This window comes from Salmo salar, chromosome 14, assembly GCF_965601325.2.
Source record: "Salmo salar chromosome 14, fSalSal1, whole genome shotgun sequence".
Taxonomy (NCBI): Eukaryota; Metazoa; Chordata; class Actinopteri; order Salmoniformes; family Salmonidae; genus Salmo; species Salmo salar.
In genome coordinates, this window is record NC_138304.1 from 90,072,152 (window position 1) to 90,085,419 (window position 13,268).

General features: G+C 42.8%; 1 protein-coding gene across 1 annotated transcript in view; it reads right to left on the reverse strand.

Moving 5' to 3' along the window:
• Window positions 1-2,092: 2,092 nt before the first annotated feature.
• The window catches only part of gabbr2 (gamma-aminobutyric acid (GABA) B receptor, 2), a 358,754-nt gene continuing 347,578 nt past the window's right edge, over window positions 2,093-13,268 (reverse strand). Inside the window, exon 19 of the mRNA XM_014142790.3 lies at window positions 2,093-2,470. Coding sequence (XP_013998265.1) covers window positions 2,305-2,470 — 166 coding nt within the window. The 3' untranslated portion in view covers window positions 2,093-2,304. The remainder of the gene's footprint in view (window positions 2,471-13,268) is intronic.

Genomic DNA, 13,268 nt, shown 5'->3' on the forward strand with positions numbered 1-13,268 from the left:
TCCTTAGCCCCAATTGGCTCCAGGCTAGGGGGAGGAGCTCAGACAGGAGTTACATATGGATGTGTCCAATAGCAGACCTGCTCCTCCCCTACCCATCGCTCGTCCTCCAATGGGTTTCTCCTTTGCGGTGGCTGACAGACATCATCAGTGTTCAGATGCCAGGTCCAGCTCACAGAGCAGCCCACTCTCTGGAGTGGAATTGTCCCCAAGTTATCTATCTATCCCACACTGTACAGTATGTCCCAGGTGTTGGAGCGTTGAATGGGAAAGAAATCATGACAGCTTGTACAATTTACAGATGCGTTACAGATGCTTGTTTAGTTTAGTTTGCCCAGCCCACACCACCAGCACTACCTACTGGAACTGCTGTATACTGTGGCTCCTGCAGGCTACAGGATACGACTACAGGCACAGTGCTCAACAAACGTCTTTTAACCAAGACACCAATGGTGAAATATATGCTGAAACAAATCTATTTAGACTTCTTATGATGATACGTAGCTTATTCATGGATTTTGTCCACTTTTGTGTTTTTTTTGTGTGACAACAGTTGTACAAATAAAATAACGTTAGCTAGCTATGTCTACGGCCCTTTTTACAACAATAAATGACCTTTGGGCCGACTACACAGAAAAACATTTTAAAAGCAACTATGAGTTATGTTCCACTGTTGCTAAGTGGCAGGTGATTTTTCACAACATCACTGTATAGTAGACCTGCCACGATATACAGATGCTTCTCTCCCAGTCTGTGGTGCCATTGTTTCTGTGACTGACAGTGCTGGGGTCTCCTGGATAGGGTTCACATACGGCTCGCATGCATCTTCCACTTGCCATTTTGGTCATTGAAATTCAGATTTACTGATTGAAACAACTTAAAACTTAATTTCACTGTTTCGAAACTACCAATGGAACCTAACTGACAAACACACATCCTTGTCACTCTTCACTATCTGCATATATTTCTTGTCAACAGAACTTCTTCCCGAGTTTGTAATCTCAGTTTTGCACCACTTTTGATGCTGCCTGACCATGCACCTATTTCATTGACTTATGAAACATATGGTCATTACAAAGCCTCTCCTTCAGCCTCACAACAGTGAGGTAACAGAGCTTTGGGTTCTGCTTTGGGTGGTCCCCACTCCCTACATAGACATGACAGTTTCTGGACCATTTACACTGGTGGGGCGAAGACCAACCAGTTGTAATGGAAGCTTGCTGGTCTTCAGACTGATCTTTGGCAAAGCCTTGTCAGGACACCTAACACCACTAGGATACGGTGAGCACTTTACCTAAATGTGTGTATCTTTCTGTGTTTGTGTAGGTGACTATTTGTTTGTGTTTATGTCAACAAATGTACTGTACATAGAGTCACATTACTATTAGTTCCTGGAAATCTATTCTGTTTGGTTCTGTTGCCCTCTAAGCCCAGAATTGCATGAACCTGTACTGTAGCATGTCATGCTTGTTAGGAGACAAATTAAACTATGGGAGTTGAAACACATTAAAGACCTATGAAACGAGATAGTATAATCTTTAAGAAAAACGAATGGTGCAAATTTAGCAAAGTGGAAAATGAGCTGTGTGAAAGTTAAAAGAATTGGCCGCTGGTGCCTTACTTCTTGCCAATGGCCAATCCATTTAACATAATTAACATACTACAATGATGCAGTAATATTACACAAACCAATTTGTCTTACATTTTGTAGGATGCCCGTTTTTAAGTTTTTATATGGGTTTTTCAGGACCTACGCTGATACAGACCTGCCCCCCATCCCTCCATATGTTAATTCACAGCATACTCAATCAAAGGTTACGTTAAGTCAAAGTCAGTATGATATTTACATGTTTGTTCACAATGGTGAATTTTGATGAATCCTACGTCAGTCCGATCTGGAACTCCTTTGTTCCTATAGTAACACCTAACACCTTCTAGGCATTGAAGTAGCGAAATACTCAAGTTTTGACAAGTTCACACATAGTCAAGTGTATGGCAAAAGAAAAAAAACAACAACATAAAACCTTCCGAAGCAGATACGCTAGGTCAGGTCTGGTCCTCTGCTGCCTTGGAGGGTGGGGGGTGGGGGGGGTGGGGGGGGGGTATAGCTGTGCCCTCTCCCCTTTCCCCGACCCATGGTTCTAGAGAGGGGGTCTAGAGACCGAGGCATGAAGAGTGGATCAAATTTCCCCCTCCCTGGTCCAACACACATACTATTCCACTATCGCTGATGACCTCAGTCACAGTCTGCTTGTTGTTGTTTTTTACACGGATGTCTTTCTTGGTAGCGCCAGGGGCGACTGATGCTCACAGGCCTGAGACCATGACCCGGTAGGATGGCGGCATGTGTCTGTGCCGCGGGCTGGAGCTGGGGCTGGCGTTGGGGCTGGTACAGCTGGCGTCCACCCCCCCTATGGAGGGTAGGTAGGCATGGTGCAGGATGGGCAGCTGCAACGACAGCCTGCGCTGTATGCTGTGGACGGAGAGAGAAAGAGAGAGAGACGTGGTGATGAGTGACATAGCATTTTAAGCATAATTAAACATCATTATATTCACCTGACTAAATAAAGGTTTACATTGAAGAATTATTTTTCCCATGTGTGCTGTCAAAGTGTTAAATCCTCTAAATATATATATATTTCTAAATCTCTGTGGTGCTACATTGCATACATACTGTACATACAGCACAGTACAAGTAAAAGTACTATTTAAATCCAGACAGCTTCTGTTTGTGCTGTTTTACTCTCAATAATTGAAATTGGCTTTTTGTACATCACCACGTGTGATTAAGTTTAAAGTTTTTTTTAAAGCTCTAACTCCAACAATGATGCAGTAATCAATATCAATGTAGTACTAAAAATAACATGCTAGAACAAAAACACACAAGATATAAAATAAGAAGAACAAGATAAAGTAAGTAAGCATACAATATACAGACACAGTTCCAGTACCGTATTTACAATGTGCAGGCATACTGGATGGATAGAGGTAGATATGTATAGGGGTAAGGTCACTAGGCATCAGGATATATGATGAACAGAGTAGCAGCAGCATATATGATGATTGTATGTGATTGTGTGTGTGTAGAGTCAGTATAAATATAAGGTATATGCAATGAGGGCCCATGCCAAACCATTTCAACCTCCTGAGGGGAAAGAGGCGCTGTTGCGCCTTCTTCACGACTGTACGCGTGTGTGTGGACCATTTTAAGTTCTTAGTGATTTGGAATCTGAGGAACTGGTAGCTCTCGACCCACTCCACTGCACTCAACGCAATCTCACATTACATGACACATTCGGAGTACTATTTAAAAAATGTCACATACAATAAAACAACATATTCTTTCGCTTTTAGTACCCTAGTATGGGTATTCCGACACGGCCAGTGACTTCTCAATTCTCACTGGCATTACCACTCACAGTCAAATAGACTTCCTGGTCCCTTCACACGGCCCTCCCCCCATACTGTAACACACCAGAGAGCCTCTCTGGTCCTTTCATCCCCACCCCCCACAGTAACACATCAAAGGGTGGGGGTCTTCTTCTAACCCCAATCCCCCCTCAAGCATCACTGACCATAGGGGAGAATTGGGACGAAAGTAACACTTTTTGTTTTTTTCCTAATTACTCAGAGATCGATAGAGCTAGAGACACCAAATGTTATGACAAACAACTTATACAGGTCCTCTACCATTAGCAACTGTAATTTAATTTCTAGGGTAAATGAGTTGAAATGAAATAGACCGAGAACAGAACTACTGTAACGTTACTTTTGTACCTGCAGGCGGGGCGGGAGTAACACTGCCTTCGGATGGAAGTAACAGGTGGTGAGAAGTGCACACTATCTGTGTTATCTCCATGTTTTGTATCTTCTGGTTTGTAATGCTCATTACGTTCAACCAATGTACTATCAGACATCATTTCATGTTTGTGTCAATTTGAATAATTATTTTGCCTTACAATATTAATTAGACTAAAATGGATCCCATAATAGGTAAATTAACCATCATTTTTTTATCTCACTTTAATAGGAGTGTAGTAGGAGATGATTTTCACTATTTACGATGAGTATTCATGCTTAGCCCTATTCGTGCCCAACTCATGCTTAGCTCCAGCTGTTCTTCTCATGCGCATTACTTGTGTCTTTATAGAATAAACCGCCTTCATTCTCTTCACAAACGGAAATCTCATCATGCTTATCACATTTCCATGTCTTGACAAAAGGTAATTGACCACCAGAATCAGAAAGATATATATTTTTAACCACTGAACTGTGTACCAAACTCACTGAAAGTGGCAGTAATAAAGCCTCTCTTGAAAAAGCCAAATCTTGACCCAGAAAATATAAAAAAACTATCGGCCTATAATCTTCCATTCCTCTCAAAACTTTTAGAAAAAGCTGTTGCGCAGCAACTCACTGCCTTCCTGAAGACAAACAATGTATACGAAACGCTTCAGTCTGGTTTTAGACCCCATCATAGCACTGAGACTGCACTTGTGAAGGTGGTAAATTACCTTTTAATGACGTCAGACCGAGGCTCTGCGTCTGTCCTTGTGCTCCTAGATCTTAGTGCTGCTTTTGATACCATTGATCACCACATTCTTTTGGAGAGATTGGAAACCCAAATTGGTCTACATGGACAAGTTCTGGCCTGGTTTAGGTCTTATCTGTCGGAAAGATATCAGTTTGTCTCTGTGAATGGTTTGTCCTCTGACAAATCAACTGTACATTTCGGTGTTCCTCAAGGTTCCGTTTTAGGACCACTATTGTTTTCACTATATATTTTACCTCTTGGGGATGTCATTCGAAAACATAATGTTAAATTTCACTGCTATGCGGATGACACACAGCTGTACATTTCAATGAAACATGGTGAAGCCCCAAAATTGTCCTCGCTAGAAGCCTGTGTCTCAGACATAAGGAAGTGGATGGCTGCAAACTTTCTACTTTTAAACTCGGACAAAACAGAGATGCTTGTTCTAGGTCCCAAGAAACAAAGAGATCTTCTGTTGAATCTGACAATTAATCTGGATGGTTGTACAGTCGTCTCAAATAAAACTGTGAAGGACCTCGGCGTTACTCTGGACCCTGATCTCTCTTTTGAAGAACATATCAAGACTGTTTCAAGGACAGCTTTTTTCCATCTACGTAACATTGCAAAAATCATAAACTTTCTGTCCACAAATGATGCAGAAAAATTAATCCATGCCTTTGTTACTTCTAGGTTGGACTACTGCAATGCTCTACTTTCCGGCTACCCGGATAAAGCACTAAATAAACTTCAGTTAGTGCTAAATACGGCTGCTAGAAACCTGACTAGAACCAAAAAATGTGATCATATTACTCCAGTGCTAGCCTCCCTACACTGGCTTCCTGTTAAGGCAAGGGCAGATTTCAAGGTTTTACTACTAACTTACAAGAGATTACATGGGCTTGCTCCTACCTATCTTTCCGATTTGGTCCTGCCGTACATACCTACACGTACGCTACGGTCACAAGACGCGGGCCTCCTAATTGTTCCTAGAATTTCTAAGCAAACAGCTGGAGGCAGGGCTTTCTCCTATAGAGCTCCATTTTTATGGAATAGTCTGCCGACTCATGTGAGAGACGCAGACTCAGTCTCAACCGTTAAGTCTTTACTGAAGACTCATCTCTTCAGTAGGTCCTATGATTAAGTGTAGTCTGGCCCAGGGGTGTGAAGGTGAACGGAAAGGCTGGAGAAACGATCCGCCCTTGCTGTCTCTGCCTGGCCGGTTTCCCCTCTTTCCACTAGGATTCTCTGCCTCTACCCCTATTACGGGGGCTGAGTCACTGGCTTACTGGTGTTCTTCCATGCCGTCCCTGGGAGGGGTGCGTCACTTGAGTGGGTTGAGTCACTGACGTGGTCTTCCTGTCTGGGTTGGCGCCCCCCCTTGGGTTGTGCCGTGGCGGAGATCTTTGTGGGCTATACTCGGCCTTGTCCCGTGATGGTATGTTGGTGGTTGGAGATATCCCTCCAGTCGTGTGGAGGCTGTGCTTTGGCAAAGTGGGTGGGGTTATATCCTACCTGTTTGGCCCTGTCCGGGGGTTTCATCGGATGGGGCCACAGTGTCTCCTGACCCCTCCTGTCTCAGCCTCCAGTATTTATGCTGCAGTAGTTTATGTGTCGGGGGCTGGGATCAATCTGTCACATCTGGAGTATTTCTCTTGTCTTTTCCGGTGTCCTGTGTGAATTTAAATATGCTCTCTCTAATTCTCTCTTTCTCTCTTTCTTTCTTTCTCTCTCTCGGAGGACCTGAGCCCTAGGACCATGCCTCAGGACTACCTGTCTTGATGACTCCTTGCTGTCCCCAGTTCACCTGGCCGTGCTGGTGCTCCAGTTCCAACTGTTCTGCCTGCAGCTATGGAACCCTGACCTGTTCACCGGACAAGCTACCTGTCCCAGACCTCCTGTTTTCAACTCTCTAGAGACAGCAGGAGCGGTAGAGATAATCTCAAAGATCGGCTATGAAAAAGCCAACTGACACTTACTCTTGTGTTACTTACTTGTTGCACCCTCGACAACTACTGTGATTATTATTATTTGACCATGCTGGTCATTTATGAACATTTGAACATCTTGGCCATGTGCTGTTATAATCTCCACCCGGCACAGCCAGAAGAGGACTGGCCACCCCTCATAGCCTGGTTCATCTCTAGGTTTCTTCCAAGGTTTTGGCCTTTCTAGGGAGTTTTTCCTAGCCACCGTGCTTCTACACCTGCATTGCTTGCTGTTTGGGGTTTTAGGCTGGGTTTCTGTACAGCACTTTGAGATATCAGCTGATGTAAGAAGGGCTATATAAATACATTTGATTTGATTTGATGTGAGAAACTGATCCATCAAGTCAATTAAGGCATAAATCTAATGATGTCATGAACAATTTTCAAACATTCAGTCACTTGTTGATATTCTGCGAACATTATAAAAGCAATATGAACTAGAGGAGACAATGGCCTGTGCTTTAAGTTTTATTTTATTCCAGGTCATCAGTTTACACTGTGTTACTTTCGCCCCACCCATCTCTCCTGTAACTTTTCCCAGGCTAACACCCAAGACTAGCTAGCATGATACATGAAACCTACGGTGTAATCAGAAAGTATTCAGACCCCTTCACTTTTTCCACATTTTGTTATGTTTTAGCCTTATTCTAAAATGTATTAAATTGTTATTTTTCCTCTTATCAATCAACACACAATACCCCATAATGAAAAAGCAAAATCAGTTTTTTTTTGAAATTTTAGCAAATGTATTAAAAATAAAAAACTATTCAGACCCTTCACTCAGTACTTTGTTGAAACACCTTTGGCAGCAATTACAGCCTCGAGTCTTCTTGGGGATGACGCTAGAAGCTAGGCACACCTGTATTTGGGGAGTTTCTCCCATTCTTCTCTGCAGATCCTCTCAAGCTCTGTCAGGTTTGGCTCTGGACCACTCAAGGACATTCAGAGACTTGTCCCGAAGCCACTCCTGTGTTATCTTCGCTGTGTGCTTAGGGTCGCTGTCCTGTTGGAAGGTGAACCTTCGCCCCAGTCTGAGATCCTGAGCACTCTGGAGCAGGTTTTCATCAATGGTCTCTCTGTACTTTGCTCCATTCATCTTTCCTTCGATCCTGACTAGTCTCCTAGTCCGTGCCGCTGAATAACATCCCCACAGCATGATGCTGCCACCACCATGCTTCACCGTAGGCATGATGCCAGGTTTCCTCCAGACGTGACGCTTGGCATTCAGGCCAAAGAGTTCAATCTTGGTTTCATCAGACCAGGGAATCTTGTTTCTCATGAGCTTAGTCTTTAGGTGCCTTTTGGCAAACTCCAAGCGGGTTGTCATGTGCCTTTTACTGAGAAGTGGTTTCCATCTGGCCACTCTACCATAAATGCCTGATTGGTGGGGTGCTGCAGAGATGGTTGTCCTTCTGGAAGGTTCTCCCATCTCCACAGAGGACCTCTGGATATCTGTGAGTGACCATCAGGTTCTTGGTCACCTCCCTGACCAAGGCCATTCTCCCCTGATTGTTCAGTTTGGCCGGGCGGCCAGCTCTAGGAAGAGTCTTGGTGTTTCCAAATTTCTTCCATTTAAGAATGATGGAGGCCACTGTGCTCTTGGGGACCTTCAATGCTACAGACATTTTCCAGAGATCTGTGCCTCGACACAATCCTATCTCGGAGGTCTACGGACAATTCCTTTGACAGGTGTGTACTTTTCCAACAGACTAAACAGACCAGGCTAGGGTTTGGGGTTTGAGAAGTTAATCAGAGAAGTAAAAAATTATTCCTTTAAAGCTTCCTTTTTCTTAATCTAAAGGCACAACCTAGATTCGAGCCAATGTCTTAAGTACTCCAATTTTGTGAAAGTGACATATTTTAATTTTCGGCAAAAACAACTTTATATCGAAGGAGTGCCTTTGATTTGACGGCCTGCACAGGCGCAGTTCGTTGCGAGACGACCGTTAGACCAGATGACATGACATCGCTTACAAGTGTGATCGGGGATTTCTATTGGAGAAGCAGTTTTAGCTTAGCTGTAGTTTTATCTTCATGCTGTACTGTCTTTGACTAAACACAACTCTACAACCAAAAAACACTTCAGAGTCTGTTTTTTTCTTCTTATAGTACATTGCTCAAAACCATTTTTTGTTTATAACTTGGCGAAACATGGTCAGACTGGTCTGTTTTTTTGGAATGTGCTGACTTCACTACGTCATTCCAGCTTTTGTGTTATCTGTGAAAATGGGCAGTTCATTTCACCCCGTTTTACTTTCGTCCCTGCTCTCCCCTACACTACATCTCCTCTACTTTCCTCTTCTCTTCTCTCCCCTCCCCTCCCCTCCCCTCGCCTCCTCTCCTCCCCTATCCTCTCCATTCCTCTCCTTTCCTTTCCTCTCCCCTCCTCCCCTTTCATCTCCTCCCCTTCCCTTTAACCTCTTCTCCTCTCCACTAACCCATAATCCACAGCTCTTCAGGCTTTGGGGATCGATCATCTGAAGAAAATAACATTTCATGCTTCCGCTTGGTGTGATAGCTCATATCACACGTCCCTGCTAAAGCCATCGCTTTTCAAGCCAATTGCGTAACCAAATTCCAGTTATGTAAAGATATACAGTTGGAGTTGGAAGTTTACATACACCTTAGCCAAATACATTTAAACTCAGTTTTCACAATTCCTGACATTTAATCCTAGTAAAAATTCCCTGGCTTAGGTCAGTTAGGATCACCACTTTATTTTAAGAATGTGAAATGTCAGAATAATAGTAGAGAGAATGATTTATTTCAGATGTAATTTCTTTCATCATATTCCCAGTGGGTCAGAAGTTTACATACACTCAATTAGTATTTGGTAGCATTGCCTTTAAATTCTTTAACTTGGGTCAAACGCTTCGGGTAGCCTTCCACAAGCTTCCCACAATAAGTTGGCTGAATTTTGGCCCATTCCTCCTGACAGAGCTGGTGCAACTGAGTCAGGTTTGTAGGCCTCCTTGCTCGCACACGCTTTTTCAGTTCTGCCCACAAATGTTCTATATGATTGAAGTCAGGGCTTTGTGATGGCCACTCCAATACCTTGACTTTGTTGTCCTTAAGCCATTTTGCCACAACTTTGGAAGTATGCATGGGGTCATTGTCCATTTGGAAGATCCATTTGCGACCAAGCTTTAACTTCCTGACTGATGTCTTGAGATGTTGTTTTAATATATCCACATAATTTTGCTTCCTCCTGATGCCATCTATTTTGTGAAGTGCACCAGTCCCTCCTGCAGCAAGCACCCCCACAACATGATGCTGCCACCCCCGTGCTTCACGGTTGGGATGGTGTTCTTCGGCTTCTGATTTTTTTATTAGGCCTATTTATAATTGCAACTGATGTAGCATCCTACATAAAACAATAATTTAAAGAAAAAAAGGCGATGAATGTATCTGAATGTCTGTATCGGGATAGCCTGCTGTAACGACAGAACAAACAGAAAATACTGTCAGCTTGAGACCTAAGTATCCCTGAATAAGCACTCACAATAATGGTAGTATTTGCTAAATACAGTCATATAGGCCACTAAGTGACTTACTCAATGGGAAAAGTTGCATTTCCCCTTGGACACGATCTTTTGGATGTCGTGTGAGATGGATGTGATTTTGATGCGCAGGCAGTCCTCGATTGACTTATGTAAAAAGACAGTTCCTGTCTTGAATCTATACTGTGTTCATATAGGAAAATGACGATCTGTAAGTCGATCCAAACTTTGTTAGCAAATAAAATGCAAGTTTCTTTATTGTACTGTATTTCTCTGAGCATGCCACCCAAAACGCACACAAGGACTCCGTACTCCTGAGTGCATCCCTGAGATGGCTGGATGTCTGGAATTCAATCAGCTCAGTTTGAATTGTGGTCTCATCCAGCGAGGGTATCGTTTTCTTAGCAAGGGAGGAGACTTCTCCACCTGGGCAGACTGTGAAAGGTTTACGTACAAACGCAATGGTATCCTTGGGCATGCTGTAGTCTTCAAATCTGGTGGTGAAGTTGTCTGGTCCCTCTGTCTGTCGTTTTTCAGTGTGCTGAAGTGCAGTAGCCTTCCAGATTGTCTTGTTTTGCACGCTTTGTACAAAATAATAAAATGCAGTACTACAGGATATTTCTTATCGTAGCTCTTTATTAGCTAGCTACAACTGGCATGTTCACTTATCTCCAACCATGATCAACTGACCATGACCTAACCCTCTGGGTGGTCTTAACCTGTTAGGGCTAGGGGGCAGTATTGACACGGCTGGATAAAAAACGTACCCGATTTAATCTGGTTACTACTCCTGCCCAGTAACTAGAATATGCATATGATTATTGGCTTTGGATAGAAAACACCCTAAAGTTTCTAAAACTGTTTGAATGGTGTCTGTGAGTATAACAGAACTCAAATGGCAGGCCAAAACCTGAGAAGATTCCATGCAGGAAGTGGCCTGTCTGACAAGTTGTGTTTCATCTTGGCTCTTTTTATTGAAGACTGAGGATCTTTGCTCTAACGTGACACTTCCTACGGCTCCCATAGGCTCTCAGAGCCCGGGAAAAAGCTGAACAATATCGAGGCAGCCTCTGGCTGAAACACATTATCGCTTTTGGCAAGTGGCCGATCAGAGTACTATGGGCTTAGGCGCGTGCCCGAGTCGACCCCATGCTTTATTTTCTTTCGTCTGTTTACCTAAACGCAGATTACCGGTCGGAATATTATCGCTTTTTTATGAGAAAAATGGCATAAAAATTGATTTTAAACAGCGGTTGACATGCTTCGAAGTACGGTAATGGAATATTTAGAATTTTTTTGTCACGAATTGCGCCATGCTCGTCACCCTTATTTACCCTTTCGGATAGTGTCTTGAACACACGAACAAAACGCCGCTGTTTGGATATATCTATGGATTATTTTGAACCAAACCAACATTTGTTATTGAAGTAGAAGTCCTGGGAGTGCATTCTGACGAAGACAGCAAAGGTAATAACATTTTTCTTATAGTAAATCTGACTTTGGTGAGTGCTAAACTTGCTGGGTGTCTAAATAGCTGTGATGCCATGGCTATCTACTGAGAATATTGCAAAATGTGCTTTCACCGAAAAGCTATTTTAAAATCGGACATATCGAGTGCATAGAGGAGTTCGGTATCTATAATTCTTAAAATAATTGTTATGCTTTTTGTGAACGTTTATCGTGAGTAATTTAGTAAATTCACCGGCAGTGTTCGGTGGGAATGCTAGTCACATGCTAGTCACATGCTAATGTAAAAAGCTGGTTTTTGATATAAATATGAACTTGATTGAACAAAACATGCATGTATTGTATAACATAATGTCCTAGGGTTGTCATCTGATGAAGATCATCAAAGGTTAGTGCTGCATTTAGCTGTGGTTTGGGTTTTTGTGACATTATATGCTAGCTTGAAAAATGGGTGTCTGATTATTTCTGGCTGGGTACTCTGCTGACATAATCTAATGTTTTGCTTTCGTTGTAAAGCCTTTTTGAAATCGGACAGTGTGGTTTGATTAACGAGAGTCTTGTCTTTAAAATGGTGTAAAATAGTCATATGTTTGAAAAATTGAAGTTTTTGCATTTTTGAGGTTTTTGAATAATGCGCCACGGGATTACACTGGCTGTTACGTAGGTGGGACGATTTGGTGCCACCTACCCTAGAGAGGTTAACCAATCATAGCACAGTATGATACGGCGGTAAAATGCATCCAATTATAATTCAGTATGTTTACACATATGAATATTACATCCCCCTTCTTTTAAAACAAAAGAAAAATGTTTTACATATTCTAAGCGTTTCTTTTGAATACATGCTCTGTAGTTTGAACTCAAGGTAAGTAACCATTTATATTGCATACTACACCAACTGAATCAACATAGACTCTGAACCAATGATCCAACATACTGTTACTTTTCGAACAAGGGATTCTCAGCAACTCAGCTTTCACAGTAGAAATTACATCTTAACATTTCAAACAAATACAATACCAAAGCATTTCAAGTGAACTTTCAATAACACGTTTACAGTCTGGAACTCTTTTAGGGCAGCGATCCGCCTACACCCTTTGACATTTCACAGGTCTAGGACAGCTCTGGGCTTGACCTCTCTTCCTGGCCTTGTGCGATATGATGCTGAGCATGCTTCTGTGTCAGTCATCAGTTCTTGTGGTCTTGCAGGTAAGTATGGTGTATGTTGTGCTGTGTGTGTGTTTAGTCCATCACGTTCTCTTTCAGGGGAACAGTTCATCTCATCAGTGTGTTGTTCTTTTGTGTTCAGTAGGTGATGACAATTGTGGCGGTACACCGCTCCTTCTGCGGTGCGGACATGATATGAACGTTCAGTGTCAGCTGGCTGGATGACGACTGCTGGCTTCCATAGGCCATGCTCCTGGATTCTAAATGACTCTCCGTCGATCAGTGGTGGCAGTAGTCTAGCTGACCTGTCGTAGTATCGCTTTTGTTGTTGTTGTCTCTGTGCACGTTTTCATGCATTTCCTTGTAGCTGACGACCTCAGGTTGCAGCTGCTGGTTGGTGCTGGGAATGATTAAGCGAAGTTGGCGGCTCATCAACAGCTGGGCTGATGATTTGAGGTTGTCAACTGGAGTGTTGCGGTTTTCAAGGAGACTGAGGTAGGGGTTTCTCTTGTCTGCTTTTGCTTTGTCCATGAGTGATTTAGCAATCTGCATAGATTTTTCGGCAAGGCCATTACTTTGAGGGTAATGTGGGCTTGTGGTGACATGTGTAAACTCCCA